The sequence below is a fragment of the Acipenser ruthenus genome, chromosome 1, assembly GCF_902713425.1.
Source record: "Acipenser ruthenus chromosome 1, fAciRut3.2 maternal haplotype, whole genome shotgun sequence".
In the NCBI taxonomy this organism is placed as follows: Eukaryota; Metazoa; Chordata; class Actinopteri; order Acipenseriformes; family Acipenseridae; genus Acipenser; species Acipenser ruthenus.
Genome location: NC_081189.1, coordinates 29,501,830 through 29,523,952, shown reverse-complemented (window position 1 = coordinate 29,523,952; position 22,123 = coordinate 29,501,830). Strand labels below are relative to the sequence as shown.

The 22,123-nt window shown below is 36.6% G+C and overlaps 1 protein-coding gene across 14 annotated transcripts in view; it reads left to right on the top strand.

Moving 5' to 3' along the window:
* The window catches only part of LOC117421407 (polypyrimidine tract-binding protein 3), a 90,433-nt gene extending 69,508 nt beyond the window's left edge, over positions 1-20,925 (top strand). For 13 of the 14 annotated variants that reach the window (XM_059023198.1, XM_059023195.1, XM_059023174.1 and 10 more), the window contains 9 exons: positions 2,559-2,733; positions 7,388-7,465; positions 9,251-9,403; positions 10,153-10,292; positions 11,037-11,070; positions 11,394-11,486; positions 13,072-13,288; positions 15,185-15,262; positions 15,523-20,925. In XM_059023198.1, the coding sequence (XP_058879181.1) occupies positions 2,559-2,733; positions 7,388-7,465; positions 9,251-9,403; positions 10,153-10,292; positions 11,037-11,070; positions 11,394-11,486; positions 13,072-13,288; positions 15,185-15,262; positions 15,523-15,655 (1,101 nt within the window). In that variant the 3' untranslated portion in view covers positions 15,656-20,925. The remainder of the gene's footprint in view (positions 1-2,558; positions 2,734-7,387; positions 7,466-9,250; positions 9,404-10,152; positions 10,293-11,036; positions 11,071-11,393; positions 11,487-13,071; positions 13,289-15,184; positions 15,263-15,522) is intronic. The other variant, XM_059023258.1, reaches the window with a different exon arrangement.
* Positions 20,926-22,123: the final 1,198 nt, after the last annotated feature.

Below are 22,123 nucleotides of genomic sequence, written 5' to 3'. Positions count from 1 at the left end.
TATCAGTGCACTAGAGCGGCCATTTTGAAAAGAGCTTTGAAACAGACTTTAAAGTTGTAAGTGTACAAATTTGTCAGGATATTAATTAAAAGAAAAATGACAGGTACGTTATTTAAAGAGTTGTAGCAACAAGTGGGGACATGTAACGCTATCTTTTTTTGGAGCCCCCGCTTATTCTTTTAAACTGATAGAGCATCTTTGAGTAATTCAATCTATTTCTGAATCTGCTATTTTAAAAATGTATTTCAGATATTCACACAAAAGATATTACTGTTTTTTAAATGTATCCATTTATTTTAAAATAAGTATCAACAAGGCAAAGTTTGTATGACAATACTATAAAAACAAACAAACTCCACAACTAATCTTTGACTAGCAGGTTCATCTTGTTTTTCTCTAAAATGTGGTATGGATAGTAATTCCTATTCCAGGAGAATACATCATGAGGCATACTGTAGAGGGAGTCCCAGACAGAACAGTCCTTTACATGAAATCAGCACATACATACAGCACCCTGCTTTCTCTATTTCATTTCAAAGGATATGTGAGCAAAATAGAGGCCCCCCACGCTCTCTTTCAGAACAGGGTTCTTAACGTTGTCTGTACAAATCCTCGTTCTGAACAGGCAGTGCTTTATCAGAGGCGTTGGTCCACACACACACACACACACACACACACACACACACACACACACGAAGCCCCTAGCACACAGAATAAATTAGAGGTGCCTTTGATCAATCTGTCAGGACAGTGGGAACCTAATGATCATTATTTACACATAAAAAAGAAAAACGTTAAAAAAAAAAAAAAAAAAAAAAAAAAAAAAAAGTAATTGTTCCTTTCAGCTGTGGGTGTTATCCTTTGTGTTCCTGCCAAGTTGTGTCGGCACCCTCCATAATTAAATTTCCTGAGAGAAAAAGAAGATCCTTCTACTGGATTTAAATAAGGAATGAATGATGGCCGTGTGCATCATATGTGACTGGTGGGAGCAGGATTATCTTCCCAAAAGGTTGTAACACAGACAGGTTGCCGATGCTTCACTATGTAACTGAATAGGCTGCAATGCTTGCTGTAGTGCAGGCCTATTGCAGGGTGATTTTTAAAAGGCAGTGGACAAGTGGGCATTAGTTTGGCTATATCTTTACAACCTCTCACCCAATGTGATTTTAAACTTTGTATTGGCGTTTTGTCAGTTATTCTATATATTGTTGATATATTGTAATCTACTGCTAACAAGGTACAGGCACGTGCAATGTAGTTGTTTTTTTTTCACAGGGATATGTTTGTTGCTTGCACACCTTTTGTTTGAAATCAATGGCTTAATTAATAGGAAATAAGGTATTGCAGCATTGTGCTTATACTTTTTGTCATAGAATGTTCTTCTACAGGAAGCACCAGGAGGAGGAAAGAGGGAGAAAAAATAACTATTCATAAAATCCTTCATTTTACTGTAAATGTTATTTTTGGAATATTAAACGAGAGATAATGTTGATCTATTTCTTCTGATGTTTAAGACATTTGAGAATTGTACAACAGCAGCAAACCAAACCCAATGACATTGTGTGAAAAGTGATTTATTATAATATGAGTTTCAATAGGTGCAAGGGGCTGTAGCTTGCAGAGTCCTTATTTGTATCAGATGTTCCATTGTCTGTGCTATCTGTGTGACCTGGAACTGAACTAGATATCCTTCTAGATGGGGTCCTTGTGTTCCTAGGCAAAGCCAGGTAATGGATACCTCTTTTGTGTGGATGTGACGAACATGGAATGGTTTACTCATTTCAACAAGAGCCTGCAGCTGCTTTAACTCTTTCCTCCCACCAGGGGTTGCTGTGGAACCAAACAGCACAAATGGGTTTGGAGTCTAGTTGAGCACCAGGACACAGAACTATTTTATCAGCACTGGAAAGTTGTGTTTCTTGCAGAAATATTTTTGTAAAATAAAATTTTAAATAAAAAAAAATGAATTGGCAAGAAGAGTTTTCTACATCAAATACCTGGAGGCCTTAACGTGAGAAGCCGAGGCACTTGTATCTGCTGACGCTATTTTAAAGAACCCGTATTCTCTTACTGTAAAATGCAAATGAAATCTATTTCACATTTTACTTTATTTTAAACTTGATGTCTGCAATAAATTGTTTTTTTTGGCTTTTATTTGTCGTAATCGGTTGTAATGGTAGTTATCCCATTTAGGATCTCTGAGATTGAGCTGAACAAGGGAGAAGACCTGCACCCGCATCACGGGCTCAGAGCTTCCACCCAGTTCACTGTTTTCAATAAATAACCATTTACATTTTGTTATTGTTTTGAAGCCTCCCTACTAAACCTTTTTTTTTCTGTTATAAAATATAATGTTACTTATAGCTACTATTTATTTATTTATTTATTTATTTATTTATTTATTTTTGTGACATAAAATCAGTATGGCTGATTATTTTGTCAAAAAAAAAATCTAAATGAGATTATAAAAACTAGGAACAGTGAGAAAGGCAGGCTTTGTTTTGCTTCAAGGTTAAAACAGAATCATGATCTGTTCCTCGTTCTCTCTTGCTCTCTAGGCTTTGGATGGCCAGAATATTTACAATGCCTGCTGTACTCTGCGGGTCGAATTCTCCAAGCTGACTAGCCTGAATGTAAAATACAACAACGACAAAAGCAGAGACTTTACTCGGCTTGATCTTCCATCCGGCGACGGTCAGCCCATCATGGACCCCGCCATGGCCGCTGCTTTTGGTAAGGAAACATCCCTGCTTTGGTGTTTTGTTTAGCTGGATTTCACAGCTAAACAAATGTTTTTTGGGCAGCTTCATTTAATTGGTGTTCAATAGCTGCGTCATTCAGGAATTACATCTGGATTCCAGCGCAAATTACACAGAGCACCTGATGCAGCCATCACAACCACCTTTATTTAAAGAAAAGCTGGTTTGCAAATGCAAAGGACCTAAACTTTCAGTACCTTTCTGGTCAAGTACCCTACCTGTTTGTTTACTATTGAATATTCAGAATGGTTATAAAAGCTGTCACAAAAGCCTATCTGGCAGGCTAAATTTTGTGTAAGTGATATTTTTTCACTCCATGTTTTAATGGGAGGGGATAGTAATGATATATTTTCATGTTGACAATTCTAGCCTACAGGGCTATTGTTTTGAGTATTGAATGATATCGGTTCCCAACATGTGTGCCATTTAAAAGAAAAGCCTTCATCATAATCACTCAAGTAATGAATGAGGACAGAACTGGTGCCCCTAAAGGCATGACTCATTTATTATTAGCCTCCATTTGTGGATGAACCACTTGTTGTCTCAGTCTCGTAAATCAGTTGTGTTCCCTAGTAAAAGAAGTGCTGCGGAAACAGATAAGACACACAAGGGGGGATAATCAGTCCGGGAAGGAGCAGTGAATGGGCTGATAAATGGAGCAAAGCCTTCAGCCACCTCCGCCTTGTCATGTCCACATATATAAATTACTTGAGGGGGTGTCTTGCATTTTGCTGATCTACATTCTTTGTCAGTTATGAGTGGGCTTTTACAAAAATAGACATGCCAATTCATAACAGACAAAGTTGTAGAAAAAAGCAATAGTTTTGTTTTTTTTCTTTTTATATTTTAATTTTCAGTTATCATTGGCTGGGTTTACATGCCCATGAAAATCCACTCTACAATCATGACTGTGTGACGTTGTCACGCGAATACATCGTGAAACGGCAAAAGAATGTTCTTTGGTCAGCGCGACTTTAAGGGCAGGGTCAATCGCTTTCTCACAATAAAAATAGCTGTAAAAACCCTTGTAAACCAGAGCCGGAATCGTGATTGTGTGTCACGAGATTTCAGCATTCAAGATCCCGTTTAACTGGTGGAATTTGATGTTATTCCTCAGCAAAGCCGCACCAAACCACACACACACATACACACACACACACACAGACAAGAAAGAACGCAAAAGACGCTGCAAATGTAAGCCTCTTGTATAGCCTGTTATTAATGTTTGTATAAATGCATGTTGTTAAGCACGACTAACCAAACTTTTAGCCTCATTATTATTATTATTATTATTATTATTATTATTATTATTATTATTATTATTGAGCTTATTGCTTCATTTATATATACATACACATAATAAATAAATATATATATATATATATATATATATATATATATATATATATATATATATATATATATATATATATATATAAACATTTGTATCCACTCTGAAGACCAACAATATAAAGTCATCAATTAAATTAGACAATCACGGATTGGCCAATCTTCCAAGATTTTCAATGGTCTGATTTCATATGCACAACAAATTAAAACAGAAGCAATGGGGTGTTATGATAAATGTGCACACTACTGTATATTCTCATAGAGTATGTCATGCACCTACTGCTGTACCTTGAAGATGCAGGAGCTGTTGTGCAGATCACATAAAGTAGATCGGTGGGAATATATTTCTATGTAGAGGATTAGGAAGCAGCATGAAGGACAATATTGGCAAGAAGAGTTTTCTACATCAAATACCTGGAGGCCTTAACGTGAGAAGCCGAGGCACTTGTATCTGCTGACGCTATTTTAAAGAACCTGTATTCTCTTACTGTAAAATGCACCATTTACTGTAAATGTGTGATAGAGCTGAAGACAGCCTATGCGGTAGCCTAATTACAAAGCGGTTTGAGAAAGTGTAGGTTACCATCTGCTGTAGACCCAGCCCAGAGTTCTAACGTACAGTACAAAGTGCAGTTGTGATTAAAGCGTGTTCAATTATGCAGTACCTGCTAAGAGGGTAACGGTAATTGACATGTCGTTCAGTTCTGTTTAGAAATAAATGTCAGTAGGAGGATTACCCAGGCTTTATACACAGTACAGGTTTTTTAACCAGGGCAGTACCCCCATGTTTCTCATTATGATTGATATGCTGGATTTTAAAAGCAGGGCTGTACTGAAGTTTTGAAGACATTTGGAAAGGGAAGTGTGAACTAGTTTGAACATATTGAATTAATGGATCATCCTGATCATAAGGGAATACTGTTGGCCCTAAGCATGCCTATATACAGGGTTAGAAACTAACTCGCCCTTTCGCCCGAGGTGAATTAAAACTGATGAGGGCTGGTTGATGTCTGTGCCTCAGTAGTCCTCACGTTCACAGGCTTGCGTTTAAAACATGTAGGAAAAGTCAGTTTTCTAACTGGTGTAGCAGTGGTGAACAAACGTTCGTAATAGTACCACAATTTTGTTAGTTTCTAACCCTATGCTGTCAGAAAATGTACAGTACTGTGCAAAAGTTTTAGGCAGGTGTGAAAAAATGCTGTAAAGTAAGAATGCTTTCAAAAATAGACATGTTAATAGATTATATTTATCAATTAACTAAATGCAAAGTGAGTGAACAGAAGAAAAATCTAAATCAAATCCATATTTGGTGTGACCACCCTTTGCCTTCAAAACAGCATCAATTCTTCTAGGTACACTTGCACAAAGTCAGGGATTTTGTAGGCATATAGTCAGGTGTATGATTAAACAATTATACCAAACATGTGCTAATGATCATCAATTCAATATGTAGGTTGAAACACAATCATTAACTGAAACAGAAACAGCTGTGTAGGAGGAATAAAACTGGGTGAGGAACAGCCAAACTCAGCTAACAAGGTGAGGTTGCTGAAGACAGTTTACTGTCAAAAGTCATACACCATGGCAAGACTGAGCACAGCAACAAGACACAAGGTAGTTATACTGCATCAGCAAGGTCTCTCCCAGGCAGAAATTTCAAGGCAGACAGGGGTTTCCAGATGTGCTGTCCAAGCTCTTTTGAAGAAGCACAAAGAAATGGGCAACGTTGAGGACCGTAGACGCAGTGGTCGGCCAAGGAAACTTACTGCAGCAGATGAAAGACACATCATGCTTACTTCCCTTCGCAATCGGAAAATGTCCAGCAGTGCCATCAGCTCAGAATTGGCAGAAAACAGTGGGACCCTGGTATACCCATCTGCTGTCCGGAGAAGTCTGGTCAGAAGTGGCCTTCATGGAAGACTTGCAGCCAAAAAGCCATACCTCTGACGTGGAAACAAGGCCAAGCGACTCAACTATGCACGAAAACACAGGAACTGGGGTGCAGAAAAATGGCAGCAGGTGCTCTGGACTGATGAGTCAAAATTTGAAATATTTGGCTGTAGCAGAAGGCAGTTTGTTCGCCGAAGGGCTGGAGAGCGGTACACGAATGAGTGTCTGCAGGCAACAGTGAAGCATGGTGGAGGTTCCTTGCAAGTTTGGGGCTGCATTTCTGCAAATGGAGTTGGGGATTTGGTTAGAATTAATGGTCTCCTCAATGCTGAGAAGTACAGGCAGATACTTATCTATCATGCAATACCATCAGGGAGGCATTTGATTGGCCCCAAATTTATTCTGCAGCATGACAACGACCCCAAACATACAGCGAAAGTCATTAAGAACTATCTTCAGCGTAAAGAACAAGGAGTCCTGGAAGTGATGGTATGGCCCCCACAGAGCCCTGATCTCAACATCATCGAGTCTGTCTGGGATTACATGAAGAGAGAGAAGCAACTGAGGCTGCCTAAATCCACAGAAGAACTGTGGTTAGTTCTCCAAGATGTTTGGGCCAACCTACCTGCCGAGTTCCTTCAAAAACTGTGTGCAAGTGTACCTAGAAGAATTGATGCTGTTTTGATGGCAAAGGGTGGTCACACCAAATATTGATTTGATGTAGATTTTTCTTCTGTTCACTCACTTTGCATTTTGTTAATTGATAAATATAAACTATTAACATGTCTATTTTTAAAAGCATTCTTACTTTACAGTATTTTTTTCACACCTGCCTAAAACTTTTGCACAGTACTGTATATGATCTCAATGTTTTCATATTTTCCCTTGGAGTTTTAGTAGGGTGTGAAAAAAGATACAGAAGCTAATTAAGGGTAATGAAGGCTAGGAGCTTGTGTACTTAAGCGATAACTTAAGTGATAACTACACGGCGCATTTAGTGTACTAGGAGATAGTTAGTCTGACGAGTGGATACAATCCTAGTTGAAGTCAAGATGTTACACGAACGAGGGAGAATATTGTACAATACTGTATATATACATGGCCTGTACTTTAGTTATAGCAAGTATGTGGCAATAGTTTTTAGTATTTTCTTATTTAAGCCTTTTAATTTAAAAATTTTCCTTCCGCTTCAAGTCTTTACTTAAACCAAATCAGCCATTCGGCGCAGCAACAGGCTGCTGTCGCTATGGACAGTTTATGGCAAGTGGTTACCCAAACTGTACCATGTTATCACAAGATAACAGAATTTAGAATCTCAATAAAAGTGAAGGCAGAGAGATTCCACTTGTCATGTAATCAATAATTGTAGTTCTTTGTTTGTCTGACAGGTGCACCAGGAATTATCTCTTCACCCTATGCAGGGGCGGCTGGATTCGCCCCAGCCATGGGTTTCCCACAGGCTGCAGGTAAGTTTCTCTTAACTGTGCATGCTGGTTTCCAAAGAGGCTGTCAACAGAAGGTTAGTTGGATGTTAAGTCTACAGATAGGGTAGTTCTTTGCAGGAGTTTGCAAAGTGCTATTACAGTAACACTAATAGAAACTTAGTTGTCAATTAAAGCCATCTTAATGCAAGTAAAAGTTACTTGTATATACAGAAGTTTAATGTGTTAAAATATCAAACCAGCTGAGTGGTGTTTTTATTAATAAAACCGCATAAGAGCTTCAAATAGTTTTCTTATGTTTCAATAAAGTGGGGATTGGTTTCTTTAACTGTTATATTACACCTTTAAAGAAATATGCAAATTAGTTACAAAGATACCAGCTGCACAGTATACTTTATATGTATACTATTTGCATATGTATTTTACAACTAAAATGTTTTAAATATGACACTGATAGTTTTGGCATTGAAGGCAATATGGTCTTGAATGTTCTTGATATTTTCTTACTGTAGATCATGCTTAGGTTATGCTATATGTGAACATTCTGTTGAAATTGTAATATTTTAATAATTACTGGGAATTGTATCGTCCTCGTACTGCAATAGGTGGCCCAAGGGCCAAATGCAGACCACCACAATGTCCTTATGCGAGTGGATGCAAAGTTGACACCTTCAATATAAATATAAAATATCTGCCTATGTGTAGATAATATTATGCATGGCTTGCTTACACTGCCACTGCAATTACGGTCAGTAATGTAACCTTCTGGAGTAATATAAAAACATTTTGAAGTAAATGTTCATTGACCTAGATACTGAGATAACCCTCCCAGATCAATCTCCATGGTTACCACTTGAAGTATATTGAATGAGTAAAGTTTAAATTACTCTCTCACTGCCTCTTTGATTGGAAGTGTAATTTGCTGTTTGTAATTGCAATTCCCTAAATTAAAGGTCTAAATTTCAATTAAAAAAAATAATGAGGCTAAGATAATTTCATCTCGGCGTTACACATTCTTCTCTTTTATTGAAATGAAATAAACCAGTTCTACACAAATAAACCAGTTAATACCAAGTCCTTCATTTGATGTAAAATGTTATGTCACTTATGTGTAACTGTATTAGGAAACTTTGTAAAGCATGATATGCAAGCTTCCTGTTTTCAGCAAGGTGGTGTCACCAGGGATACAATTCTAATTAAGAGAAGTGTTTCTGCTGAAGAAGAGCAGCATTAAAATAACACCATTGAATAAGAGGCCCCGGAGTTGTTGTGTTTTTTTATTATTATTATTATTTCTTCTTTTTTATAATTAATAGTGAAGGATATTTTAACACACAGCTCATTGTTTTGCAGTAATCGTACAGTAAAAACCTGAGTTTGTGGTCAGTCACCTGCTCTTGCCTACCAGTAAACTCCAGAAAGCAACGAGATGCCCAAGTATTCAGCTTCTTTGGTGGTGACTGGATAATTCATGGTTTCAGTGTATGAGGGGACAATGAAGTGTTTGGTTTTTCTTAAGATATTCCGTCTGTGCGCCAAAGCTATGAACTATTCCATGTACATAATTAATTCCAAACCCAATGTCAAATGATCTGCTGACCGAAGGTTGCCTGCATGATGATATAAAGCCAGTGCCACCATCATCTAAACCTGTGAATGTTCTTAATTTGCTTTCTATTAACAAATAAAAACATAAATATGTCAAACATTATTGCCCAAGTTTCACATATGATTTCATAACATTCACATTTTTTAAATAAAAATGAAAACCATGCAGCGATATAAATAATTCCCTATTTTTATACAAAGACATACCAGACGTTTCGGGGCATAACTGGCTGGCCCCCTCATCGGTGTGGTTGTACAGAACAAACTTGGCGACATCACCCGTTTATACTGGAGGATGTCTTCCACACCATCAGTGTAGAAAGCCAGGATGCAGCCATCTATTATGTGCTTCAGGTAAACTCCAAGTTCAGTAGAACTGCTTTTTGTTTTTGGACTCAAAAAGGAAAAAAGTAAATATTCCAAAATAAAATCAAATAAATCCCTTTTATTAAAATTGTACAGATGAGCAAACCAGAAATAAGAGAAGAGTCGGGTTTTGGAGCCAAGTGTTTTAACTGTGCCCTTTATATTATTTTTTATCTTTGGCAAACTCCCTACCTGCTTTATAATTTGCTTACCTTTTGATGGCTTAAGTACCATTGCCACTGCTCCCATTTTGTATGTGTTAAACATGTTAACAGTATATCAATGATTTCAGACAACAGCAACACTGAAAAACACTGGAGTCTATTCAGCTGATTTAAGTGGTAGAGGATCTGATTATCGCCACTGTTTTAAATAAGATTATTTTTGTTATCTAAGGTTATGAACACAGGTATAGCTCAGTGCTGTCCGTGCCCTGTGAAATAGTTTTCAAAATTCAAATTATAAAAAAACAAAACACAAAAAAAACAAAACGCAATACTTTTTTTGGGGGGCAGCAAAACTGATTATATCTTAAACAAAAAACTCAACCCTTCTTATTGTGGTTTATTTTGTTATGTACATTACATAGCTAAGGAATAGTTGTGGGCATTACATGAAGGAAATGATATTGTATTAAGACAGCAGTTGCAGCAAAAGCTATACCCCCTCCCAGACCTCCCAGAGATGTGTACCCATGCTGGCTGCAGGTTCGGATGGCCTTGTTCTTTCTTTTACAGGTCTCTCAATGCAGACAGTCCCTGGAGCTCTGGGCCATCTTACTATCCCAGCCTCTGCGGTTGCTGGCCGCATGGCTATGCACAGCTTGGCCCATACAGCAATGCATTCGGTCCTGCTAGTCTCCAATCTCAACCCAGATGTAAGTCACCTCATTCCCTACATTTAGTATTCTGGTTCAACATAGGCTTGCCTGATGTCTGAGGGGCATCAAGCTCTCTGTGTTAGTCTGGTCCCTACAGTGGACTCTACTGGCCAGATAGGGACAAGGACAGATAGCTCGCCGACATCCACTCTCAAGCTTCTGAGTGTTAAGAGGCAAGTGAGTTCTTCAGTTCTCTTGAGAAGTTGTGTGGAATTGCTGTGATGAGGGAGTGGAATTGGACATTTTAAATTGGGGATGGAGGTTAAATTAGTTATAAAAATATAAATAAATACAAAAGACAAAAGCTGCTTTATTATTATTATTATTATTATTATTATTATTATTATTATTATTATTATTATTATTATTATTATTATTATTACTTGAATATTACCCCAGTATTTTATTAAACAAAATGTACATGTTTGTGAGTTTTAAGGCCTAGGTCAGAGGTTATCCCAATTGTGTAGGTTTCTTTAAAAGTACCACTATGAAATAATTTGATGCTGCTACCAAAAGTGTGAATTCTCAACCTCCCCACCAACAGGAACGTCTGTATATAGAAACCATTCAGCCCATCATTTGTTCTTACATAAGTTTACATTACCTAAGCAAAGTGCATCAGCCCAAAACAATCTATAGTGCCTTTAACAAATGGTGCAAGATTTAAGTGTCAATCATTCTGCCAAATGTGTTTGTAAAATTCAGGGAATGAAAGTCTTGTCTTATTCTTTCCTGCAGAGTATATCGCCCCAGGGTCTTTTCATCTTGTTTGGTAAGTTGCCTAACTTTTTTTATTCTAATGTTTCAAATACATCAGCAACTTGTTTTTCTTACAAGATCCAAGTTGAAGTGTTTTCACACAGTGAGTAGCCATCATTTGTGGCTTTTGTAACATAATATGCAGTACAAAAAACGTCAGTACATCTGTTGTTTCCTTGTTGCTGAAAATTAAGATTTAAAACATCATTTCTAATGCCTTTAAAAGAAATGATTTTGTAATGTCAGGTTCCTCATGTGCATTGAGCTAACTATTTATCTTTAAAAAATGTAATTAAAAACTCTCATGCTGTCACTTATCTTCATTTCTGTCTATAGGCGTCTATGGAGATGTTCACAGAGTAAAGATCCTGTTTAACAAAAAAGAAAACTCCTTAATACAGATGGCAGATCCAACTCAAGCACAGCTGGGTAGGTGAAACCCTTCTTTCTGTCCCAAAATACAGAAAACAGATTTCTGAATACTGGTAACTGCCTATCTCCCTCCCACATCAGAGGGGTGGCTGCTGTTGCTATGTATGTTGCAGATTATAAAGATTAAACAGTTCAAATAAGCACTCTAGTTATATGCATGGTATACATGATGGTGTCTTCTGCAGTCTTCTCTAACTTGTATTAGTTAGCAAGCGAATAAAACCCTAAAGCTCTATTACATATTTAATGTGAGCTGATTGCCACATTACTTTATGAAAGCATTGTTGAAATTCTCATCAGATTTCTTATTAGCTCTCTGACTGTTGTATAATACATTGCTGTGAGATTAGAGGGGGATTAAATAATCTTTCTAACTTCATAAGAACTTGGTAAAATGACACCATGCAAGTGTAGTAGTCCACTATTGAACATTCCAAATTAACGGCCTCAGTTTTTCACAAACCTCATTTCACTGTATTTTTATTGTATACAGTAATGTTAATACGTGGGTCAATAAATCACACCTGGAGAAAACCCTAAAATTGATTAATATACTGTATTGCTTCGAATTTAAAAAGCACTTTTTAAACCAATTTTTTCTTCTCAAAAATGGCTTGCGTCTTAAATTCGAGTACAGTATAGTGATGCGTGTATTAAAATGACCAACGTAAGATGTGACTGCCCGAGCACACAAACAGCAACAAGACTGACTGGCAGTTGAAGGTTTCCGTAGTCGTTATCCTGCAGACTGGACGCTCTCCTCCTCGATGCTGCGTTCTTAAACAATTTTGAATAGTCGTATAGATCTGACAGTTTTCAAACCTGTCGCATCGCCGCTGTATCGCTTCTGGTGTGTGTGGTCATGTCGCTGCGAAAGTGTCTCGTCGCCAATTTAAAAAATCGCATCGCGTCTGGTGTGTGGAGACCTTAATAAAGGCTTTCTGCTTAACTGTCAGAATCTACACCGCCCTGTTGATATCACAGAGCTAATCCTTTCATGGAACCAGCCCCCTTTTCTTGTTTCCATAGTAACATGCACCAGCCAGTCAAGTTAAGAAACTAAAAAACTTTAAAAACAAGTAGATTTCCTTCACCCCAACAACAAGGGGAACAATGAGTGTTGAGGTGTCTGGCTGCCTTACGGCACAGATGGGGGTTTGAAATAACTACACAGCTTTTAAAAAGTTCTGTGTTACAGGAGTGCTGCAGCGCTACAGGCCATTGAGTTTCCCTGACCTGCTCGGTTGATCAGCTTAGACGGCACAGGAAATACCAAAAAAAAGCATATGTCTCCTTTTGAGGTTCTAGTGCTGTTTATATTTGCCTGTAGTTTATATTCTTAAAACACATGGTAAAACTGATATGGTGAATCTTTGCAGAATTCCAGTACTTCCCATTCACTCCATAGTTCTCACATTTTACCAAAATGCAAACCTTCTGGTTTATTTGTTTATTTATAGCAGTTACCTTAATGGTAAATTGCTTATTTTGTACCAGCGCATCTTTTTACTATTTTTTTTTTTTCTTTTTTAAGTTGATCACATTGTCATGTACATTTTGTCTTCTTTTACTGTCATTTTAGCAATGAGCCACCTCAATGGACAACGTCTCCATGGCAAAGTCATCCGCGTGACCATCTCCAAGCACCAGATGGTGCAGCTTCCCCGTGAGGGGCAGGAGGACCAGGGACTGACCAAGGACTTTAGCAACAGCCCACTCCACCGCTTTAAGAAGCCAGGCTCGAAGAACTTCCAGAACATCTTCCCTCCCTCCGCCACCCTGCATCTCTCCAACATTCCGTAAGTGTAAATGTCTGTCACCTTCAGAGTTCAAAAGATTCATGATGGACAAGCAACACTTCATAGGAGCTGATGGTTTGAACTATTTCAGCACTGGAGACCCGTATACAGGTCTAGTAAAAACAACACCACTCAAATTGCAGGCCACTGTTGTTGCACAGGAAAGACACCACAAGTAAATTAATTGTGTGTGCTGTACATGCGTATATATGTGTGCCCATTTTTCAGTAGAAAACACAAACATTAAGATATAACAAAGCTTAAATATCATTTATGACCTGCTGCCTCTACACAAGTGTTTGGTTCCCAGAGTGGGGGAGCTTTTCCCTGCTGCAGAAGCTACTGTTAACAAACTGAACTGGCTTGCTTTCTGGTAAAGGATGGCTAAACAATGGAATGTGGAAACGGACACCAATGAGTTGTATTTCAGTTTAAAATTGAAAATAATTGTAGAAAGCTGGAGCTTTTAAAATAGCTAATGGTAAAGAATGGGACATTTCAGAATGAACTGTGTAGTAGGGATGGAGATTTAACTTTAAAATATAAGTTAACAAGTACCTAGATTCCAGAATTTTCATAGTAATTAGATGCAGACTAAAATGCACTGAAGCACAGATGATTACAGTAAAAAGGGAAATTATTAAAATACAGGGAATATGCAATTCCTTAAAGTCACAAGATGATTCATTATACAGTTGTAGTCAAAAGTTTACATACCCCAATTGAAATTTATAATTTCTAGACATTTCTCAAAAACAAAGAATTTTAGGAAAAATCTTTTGCAGCAAAAGTTTTGCTTTTGTGGATGAGGAAAAAAAGTTACAAAAATAGAAATAAAAAAAGTCTACAATTATTTATTTCAGCAATCTTTTTGCAAAACTCCAAAAATGCTAATTCAGAAGTATTCATACCGTTTGATGCTATGATAGTATTGTCTACAATATATTGGCCAATCATATGAAACCCTCCGCTACAAAACTTGGTTTAAAGCGCAACTGGGCATTCCAACACGACAACGATCCACAGCACACATCAAAATCAACTTCAGAATGGTTAAAAGAATAAAATCAAGGTTCTGGAATGGCCTCGTCAAAGTCACTATCTAAATCCAATTGAGAATCTTTAGTATGAGTTGAAGAAGGCTGTGCACAAGAGGTCCTCAGAATTTGAATGAACTGGAACAATTTTGCGTTAAAGAATGGTCAAAAATGACTAAAGAATCATGCCAAAAGCACATTGACAAATATCCTAATCGTTTAAAAGAGGTTATTATTGCTGAAGGTGCCTCAACTAGCTATTAATTTCATTTTCCTTGTCGGTATGAATACTTTTGAATTAGCATTTTACAAAAAATTGTTTTTCCTCACCCACAAAAGCAAAACTTTTGTTGCAAAAGATTTTTCCTATAGTTTTGTTTGAGAAATTTCTGGAAATTATAAATTTCCATTGGGTTATGTAAACTTTTGACTACAGCTGTATATGCCGGTATTTATTGTAATCTTCAGATAGACTGCCAGAAATGTTTACTTCAAAAAAACTTTTTTTTTTTGTTTGTTTTTTTATCTGGGAATGAATGAAAAGAAATAGAATAGGGTAGTATACACATTTAATAATTAAGATTACCAAAAATAAATATTAATGCTGTAGTTATAAAATAAAAAAAGAATACATAACCAGCATTATACTTTTATTGTTTTGACTCCAATATACTTCAGACTTATAAAGTAGGTATCTGGCTACCAGAAATAGAGAAGAAATTGGACCTGATTTGGTGCATCCTCGTTAAAAGAATTTGAAGTTGGATTACACGGTTTCCTCTGTCAGATGGAAATAAGTTAAAAATAGCAGTTTTTGAAAACAGTGTTTTAATTCTCTTTTTTTATTTTTCAAAAACAGACCCTCAATTACAGATGATGACCTGAAAAACCTCTTTGCAAGCACTGGATGCACAGTGAAAGCTTTTAAATTCTTCCAGTAAGTTTGATTGTCCATTCCCATATACAATTCCCTTCTACAATACTCAAAATAGTGATCTAATTAATTATGAACAGGTTTGAACCATGTACAGTTTAAGTAATACAACTCTGAACTTATTTGTTGGAGTAGTATAATGGTATTTAAAAGAATACAGTGCTACTTTGGACACAGTATAATTGCTCTATATGGAACCTTCCAGTAGGTGGAGTTTTGAGTAAAAAAACAGTGATCTAACCTAATGATTAACCTGTCTACAGGAAAGACCGGAAGATGGCCTTAATCCAGCTAGGTTCTGTGGAAGAAGCCATCCAGGCCCTCATTGACCTCCACAATCACGACCTGGGAGAGAACCACCACCTCAGAGTCTCTTTCTCCAAATCTACAATCTAACATCTTACTTTGGATTTCCTTATAAGACTGAACCGTTTTTAGAAAAAAAAAAATATATATATAAAAAATAAATACGTGAATGAACGAATTTACAAATAAATAAAAATAGATAAAACGTTTGTAAAAGAAAGCCTTCAGACAAAGACTGATGCATTTAACAACCAGCTCTGCCTCTGAGACGACAATGAACCCTCGAACGTGTGACGGATCAAGGCACCAATAAGAGTGTGTGATCAGGGGTTGTTCGCCAGGCAAGACTTCGATGTTCCGTTACAATTCCTCCTACCCAAATGACCTTCACCACAATACTGTTCCGGGTGTGGGCAAGCAGCTTTAAACCCCTGAGCTCAAATACTGTGCAAAGAGACAGCATCCTTTTTACTTACAGGTATCGGTTTCAACGGAAACAATCTAGAATGGTTTTTAAAACACGGGACTAACCAGGTTGTAGAAATCAAACCTGCACAACATGCTTCTTTTTAAAATGAAACAACGGATTCCTAAGCATAAGGCTGCAGTTATGAATGTGTACCTAAAATAGGTAATCTGTGAATTGCAAATGCTAGAATGATGATTTTAACTCTGAATGTTGTATTGTTTTGTAAGAGGGATTCTAAGCAAAGACGGCTATTTTTTCCCATTTTAAAGCACAAAATGTTTATTTTCAGTTTGCCTTTTAGAAAAAAAGTCTTACAGAAAACAACCACTCAAATCCAAGACAAGTTTGATACGTATAGCTGGTAGTGAGCATCCTTTAAATGTGCTGCCTTCTCTGGTCCAAGGCATAGAGCTCAAGTTCTTGTGCTCAACCTGCATGTGATGTAATTTGTCAGTCATTTATTTTAACAGCCCTTTTCTTACATATACACAGTTTAACTACGTTTTTGTTGAAGTAACTTCCCTTTTCAGCTTTCAGAAACAGTTTTAATAGTGGTAGTTGCACTAAATTATTCAATATTGCATTCAGTTCTATTATGTTTTGGACGGTAGGAAGAATTACACTTGTATAACTGCCTTGCGTTCTTGTAGTACAGCAAGAATATTGCCTCAATCATTCAACCCTACGGCCTTTAGACCAAAAATGATATTGGCTGTTTTAAATCTCTCCAACACTGGGGTGGGGGATGAACAGAGGCAGGCCCGCCCACACCTCTGGCAGATCAGGATAAATCCTCGAGTTGAAATGAAAATAGTGGGGGTGTTAAATGGTAAGCTGAATGAGTAGACTGCCATGCTAACAAGTTGGTGGCAAGCTCACTCCAGCCTTAACATTTCAAGGGTATTTGTCTGGATCCTTTTTTTAGCAACATAAAGGCAGGATGGTTGTGAACGGAGACCTGTAGCCACAGGTAATGTTGTGCGGATTTGATCCCCAAAAGAAACGCTTGGTAACAGCTGGCAAGGCCAGGGAAGCTGTCTCTTTTTAGACACTGTTTTCTTAAAATAAAGAAGAAAAAAAACAAAACAAACAAGTTTACAGTCATAAGGAAAACAAAAAAAATCAGGTCTAATATATCTTAAGGATTGTCAGATTTTTAAAAAGAAGTTACTTATTTTTGGTAATTTGTTCTTTTTTATTTTTAAAAGAAAAACAAATCTGAAACCTCATGGGGTTTTTGTACCACTATATAATCAATCTCAAGAAACCATGAAAAATTCATATTTACTGTGTATTTACTTAATTTCATATTACGTGCCTTACTATGTGCTTATAATCAACCAATAGGTTTAGAGATTTTACCTAAGAATATCTTAAGTACTATATTGTGGGATTGGTGAGAGGGTTGTCGACTTGTTTTTCTTTTCTGGAATTGTTTTCTTCTGTTGTCATGTAGTTTTTTAGATGTGTATTTTTGGGGGGTTCTATGCTAAATGGTCTTAAATGGAAATGTTTTTATTTTTGTTGGTGCTTTGAGTACACAGACAAGCAAACAAAGCAGAATTCAAATGTAAGTGTATTCTGTAGGCTTCATATCCCCCTCTGCTGCCATTAAGGGTGAAAGACATACCGGATATTACCTACCTTAAAACAATGCCGTTTCAAAGCATAACACATTCCAAAAATGATGGTTTTCATGTAGGCTTTTGTGTATATTACCACAGTGTCCAATTGTAAATTACACTATAAACTTCAATGAAGTGCATATACATTTTAAGACCATTTCATAAAAGCATTATGGCGTTGTAACCAAGATAACCTCACGCCCAGGAGGCATCGTAAGGCACAAAATGTAGCTGTGTTTTTTGCTTTGTTTTTTGTATTTCTCATGGCCGGATACCCCCTGAAGTGCCTTATTGCTACAAAACACCTATATGCACTTCAATGCAGTTGGTAGTGAAGTCCATTCCAGGACCTTGAACAGCAAAAGGCAATGAATAGACATGAGTAGCTTTGAGTATATGAAGGGCTGTTGTGTTTATTGAAGTACTTCTACACAAAGTAAATCTGAGGTATTCAATATTAGAAATGGACAAGATTACACTTGTCAGCTTTCATTCCATTAGGTATAAATTACGTTGGTTCTCCAGTGCAACATTGTTGGACTCGGTAGGTATCCTTTCCGCATCTCCCTCACTTTAAATGGCATTCATCATATCTGACGGTTCCCAATGTCATCTGTAATGACAATCATTTCCTTCCTGGGTGGCACATCATATAGCATTTACTGTTTACAACTGTTTACTTCTAGGTTGTCTTTCTTTAAAGGCTACTTAGTGCTGAAAGAGTAAAATCCAAAAAGAAGAATAGTGTTAGGACAAACGTGTATGTTTTATTGTATTTCAAACAATCCCAGAAATGCCAGTACTAAAGGGAAACTTGAGTTAACAGGAAAACAAAAGTGGTAGTTACTTAAAACAAAAGAAAAAGCTGTATTCTACAGATTTTTAAACACCTTTTGTGTTTTTTTTTTTGTTTGTTTTTGGATTAAATTGGGGGAAGGTAACTATTAATGTTACTGATTTTATTTATACATTTGAAATGGTTAGCTGTTTTCCTGCCTGGAAAAAATGAATGCAATGCAAAGTGGCGTGTTGGTGCGTGTTGTACTGATTGTGTAGTTTAGAAAAGAAATTGGTTTTGCCAGATTCCAGTGATACTACTGTAATAAAAAACTGGCCATTTATCCAGTTACATAAGTTTTTTTTTTTCTCTTTTGTTTTTTTTCTGAATATTAATAGTAATTGATCTATTTATTTCCCAGTAGATTTGGTAAGGCATTTGTGCTTCATTAAATGCTGCTAACTTAAAATGTTTCAACCCCCAACCCCCCCCCCCCCCCCCCCCGTATATAAAATCTTATATACTTTCTCGAGAAGCCTACAGTATCCACTCCTATTTCAGTGTCCCTAGACTTCTGCTGTTTCGAGTGAGTCTGTCAAGCTGAAATGGCCCATCTGTGTGCCTTGGGTTTGTAATATGTTATTTACTGTATCTCGTATGTTATTCATTTAAGGGTGTTTGTTGTCTGTTTTGACCTGTAGTGTGAAAAAAAAAAAAATCCTATTGTCTTTTGTTTGTGTAATTGGATTTTAAGATTGCTGTCTTTATCTAAAAAATGTAACTCTTCTACATAGGTCCTCTGTGGAGTTTTTCTGGAGCCAGAGAATCTCTCCCAACAACAGTTTTATCAAAACCCTGGGAAAGCAAGTTAGACAGGACTCTCTCTTGGGGTGCTCAAGATTGAATCTCCCGCATTTTTTAATCATGGACTCTATTTGCCTTTGTCTTGTTCTGTTCTTAACAGGAGAAACTGCCAGACTTAACATGAAACAAACAATGTCCTACTGTTGCTCAAACAACATAGTCAAGTTGTACACATTTATTTATGGCAAGCTTCTTTAGGACTTTTTGTCACACAAGACACTTCTTTCTCCTGCTTAGTCTTTCCAGTAGGAAGTTTCAGATCACGTCTTAAACTAAGCTTGGCCTGTTTGGCTGTGATTATTTTTTAACAAAATATATCAGAATAACATGTTTTATTTCAGGGTTTTATATTGAAAAAGGAAGGAAAAAAAGAAAAACATAACAGGACCAAAGTTTATGTGCCTTTCTGTAGTCGTCTTAGTAACTTGTTTCCTCCTTGTTTTCAAGTAGAAACAGTACTAATGATTTTAAAGTTAAAGGTTAACCTTTTTTTAAGCAGTCTGTCCCTTGAAAAATAGCCGTAGCTTATTTTGCATTTAATTGAATTGGTTCATGGAATTTGTGGTTTATACGACCTGTGCGTCTACCATCCTCCTAGAAAGCCAAAGTACTTTTTGTACTGTAGCACACAGATTGAATTGGAACTCCCATTTTTTTTACATGAAGGATTATGCAGTTCAAAGCTTCAAATATTAATCTGTCAATATTAGTAAATGATGATTGGAAAGGCCCAATATGACAGTTATGATAAGGTATTGCTTTTACACAACATGTATTCCCCAACCCCCTTTCTCAATTGGAATTGGTTAGGCTGCACTCCTGAATGTACTGGTAAGTGCAGGTCTATCTTTAGTAAATTAATCATTTTGTGTTGGGGCTATCTACTGCTTATGTGATGCAGTCTTTTTCATGTAAATGGCACCTGATTTTTGACCATTCATATGTTGTTCCAAGCACTGCAATGTTATGAACTTGAACTGTTCCCCACTTTTGATGGTAGAGGCAAAGGGTATCTAGACAGACACCACTGGCATTAAACAAAACTTACAATGACAACAAAAAGTGAAGATGCCGTCCTCAATTATTTCTTTATTTACTTGGTCTGTTATTTGAACTGCCTTTTATTCTGTTTGTAAGAGTGTTCTGCTAATAAGAGAAAAAAAAAATGCTGTAAATATTTGTAACAACATTTTTTTTTTTTTTTTTTTACCTGGCAAAAAAAAAAAAAAGTTTTTGGGAACAAGATGGGGGAAAATATGAACTGGTTTTTATATTAAAAATTAAAAGAAAACATTAATTGTCTTGTATATTTTGATAAAGCAACAGTACCAGCTTTTATTTGTAAAGCAGCGTGTGACATTGAGGGGAGTTATGTTATTAAAAGAAAACAAGAAGATGAATTATTAAAGAAACATATTTTCTAATTGTGCAGTGCATGGCTGAGTGGAGTTTCTGTATTTTGTAAGATCCATTTCTTTACATTTTTGTATATTGCCTATTAATATTATTACTACTGCTACTTACGCTTTTTGTTCTATTTATTTTTTTGCTTTTTTTTTCCCTAATCAACTTTAATTGTAGCATGCCTTGAATAAATGTCATTACATCTGTACTTTCTTCAGTTTTCCTGTGTCCTCGTCTTTTTTATCTTGGGTTCTCTTGTCTGTTAATCTCTGTGTCTCCTCTATCCAGCTGTTTGTTCCTACCTACACCTTGTTTTTAACCTCCCCAACTTGGAAACTACTTGGAGCTGTTTGATATTATACCACACAGGACTATTTCTAAAGGCATAATTCAACAGCAAGCTTCTTTACCTAGTTTACTATGTACTCTATCATCCACGGTCTTTCACATGCCCTTTTCCCTCCATTCATTAAGGCTGCTTACTCTGTTGTGTCATGAAAGTCTGATCACAACCGGAATGCAAGAGAGACCCTCTGATAACCACATAAACAAAAACCTTACAGCACATATAACCTCTTGTGACCTTTTGAACATCATTATGTGCATAGATTTTTCATTGGTTGTTACTGTTTTCTAAAATGGAGTTGAATTATTTGGGTCTCAGTTATTGATGGTTCAAAAGGGACAACATAAATCTTTTGAAAGAAGATGAACAGTTTGTGAGTCACAACTTCTTACTAAAACTAAATCTGAACACTTAATAAAGATTTAAATAAGTTTTGTATTATCATTTTAAACACAAACACTGTTAAGCTTTTTTTTTTTTCTATGAGTAGTATGATTTTTGTGTTTGAGACTGAACATGCAAATGAATGACTGCAGGGAATGGTGACATTCCATGAAATAGTCATGTCCCTGTGCACATTATATATTAGCCAACATAAAGACCTTATAAAACCTGCAACTAAACAGGACACACGTTCTGTTTTTACTCAATATAGCAAAACTCTATTTTCATTAATATTATAGTCAAACCTGCTCATGCGACCACCTTTATTTAGCAACCACCTGGTCTAAGTGACTCTATTTTAAAAAAAAAAAGAAAAGACAATTATCTTACCCAGCAACGGACTCAAACCTATATTAAGCACCCTTACTTTGCTTTAGACAATGAAGTGACAGTGTTAAACTGTTCTCGCCCATCTTATTGTTCCATTCCCTGTTACTGAAATGATGGTGCAATTGCAGTTTCTACTAATAATTACATTAACATTGCAGTACGCGATTTAGAATATTGTAATAATTAAAATATATTTAGAACACGTGCAAATGCAAATTAAACACTCCCTGCTGACTTCCACGCCAACATACTCCGGTCTACTAGTGTTGCTGTACTGCAGCGTCTTCATAAGATTGTC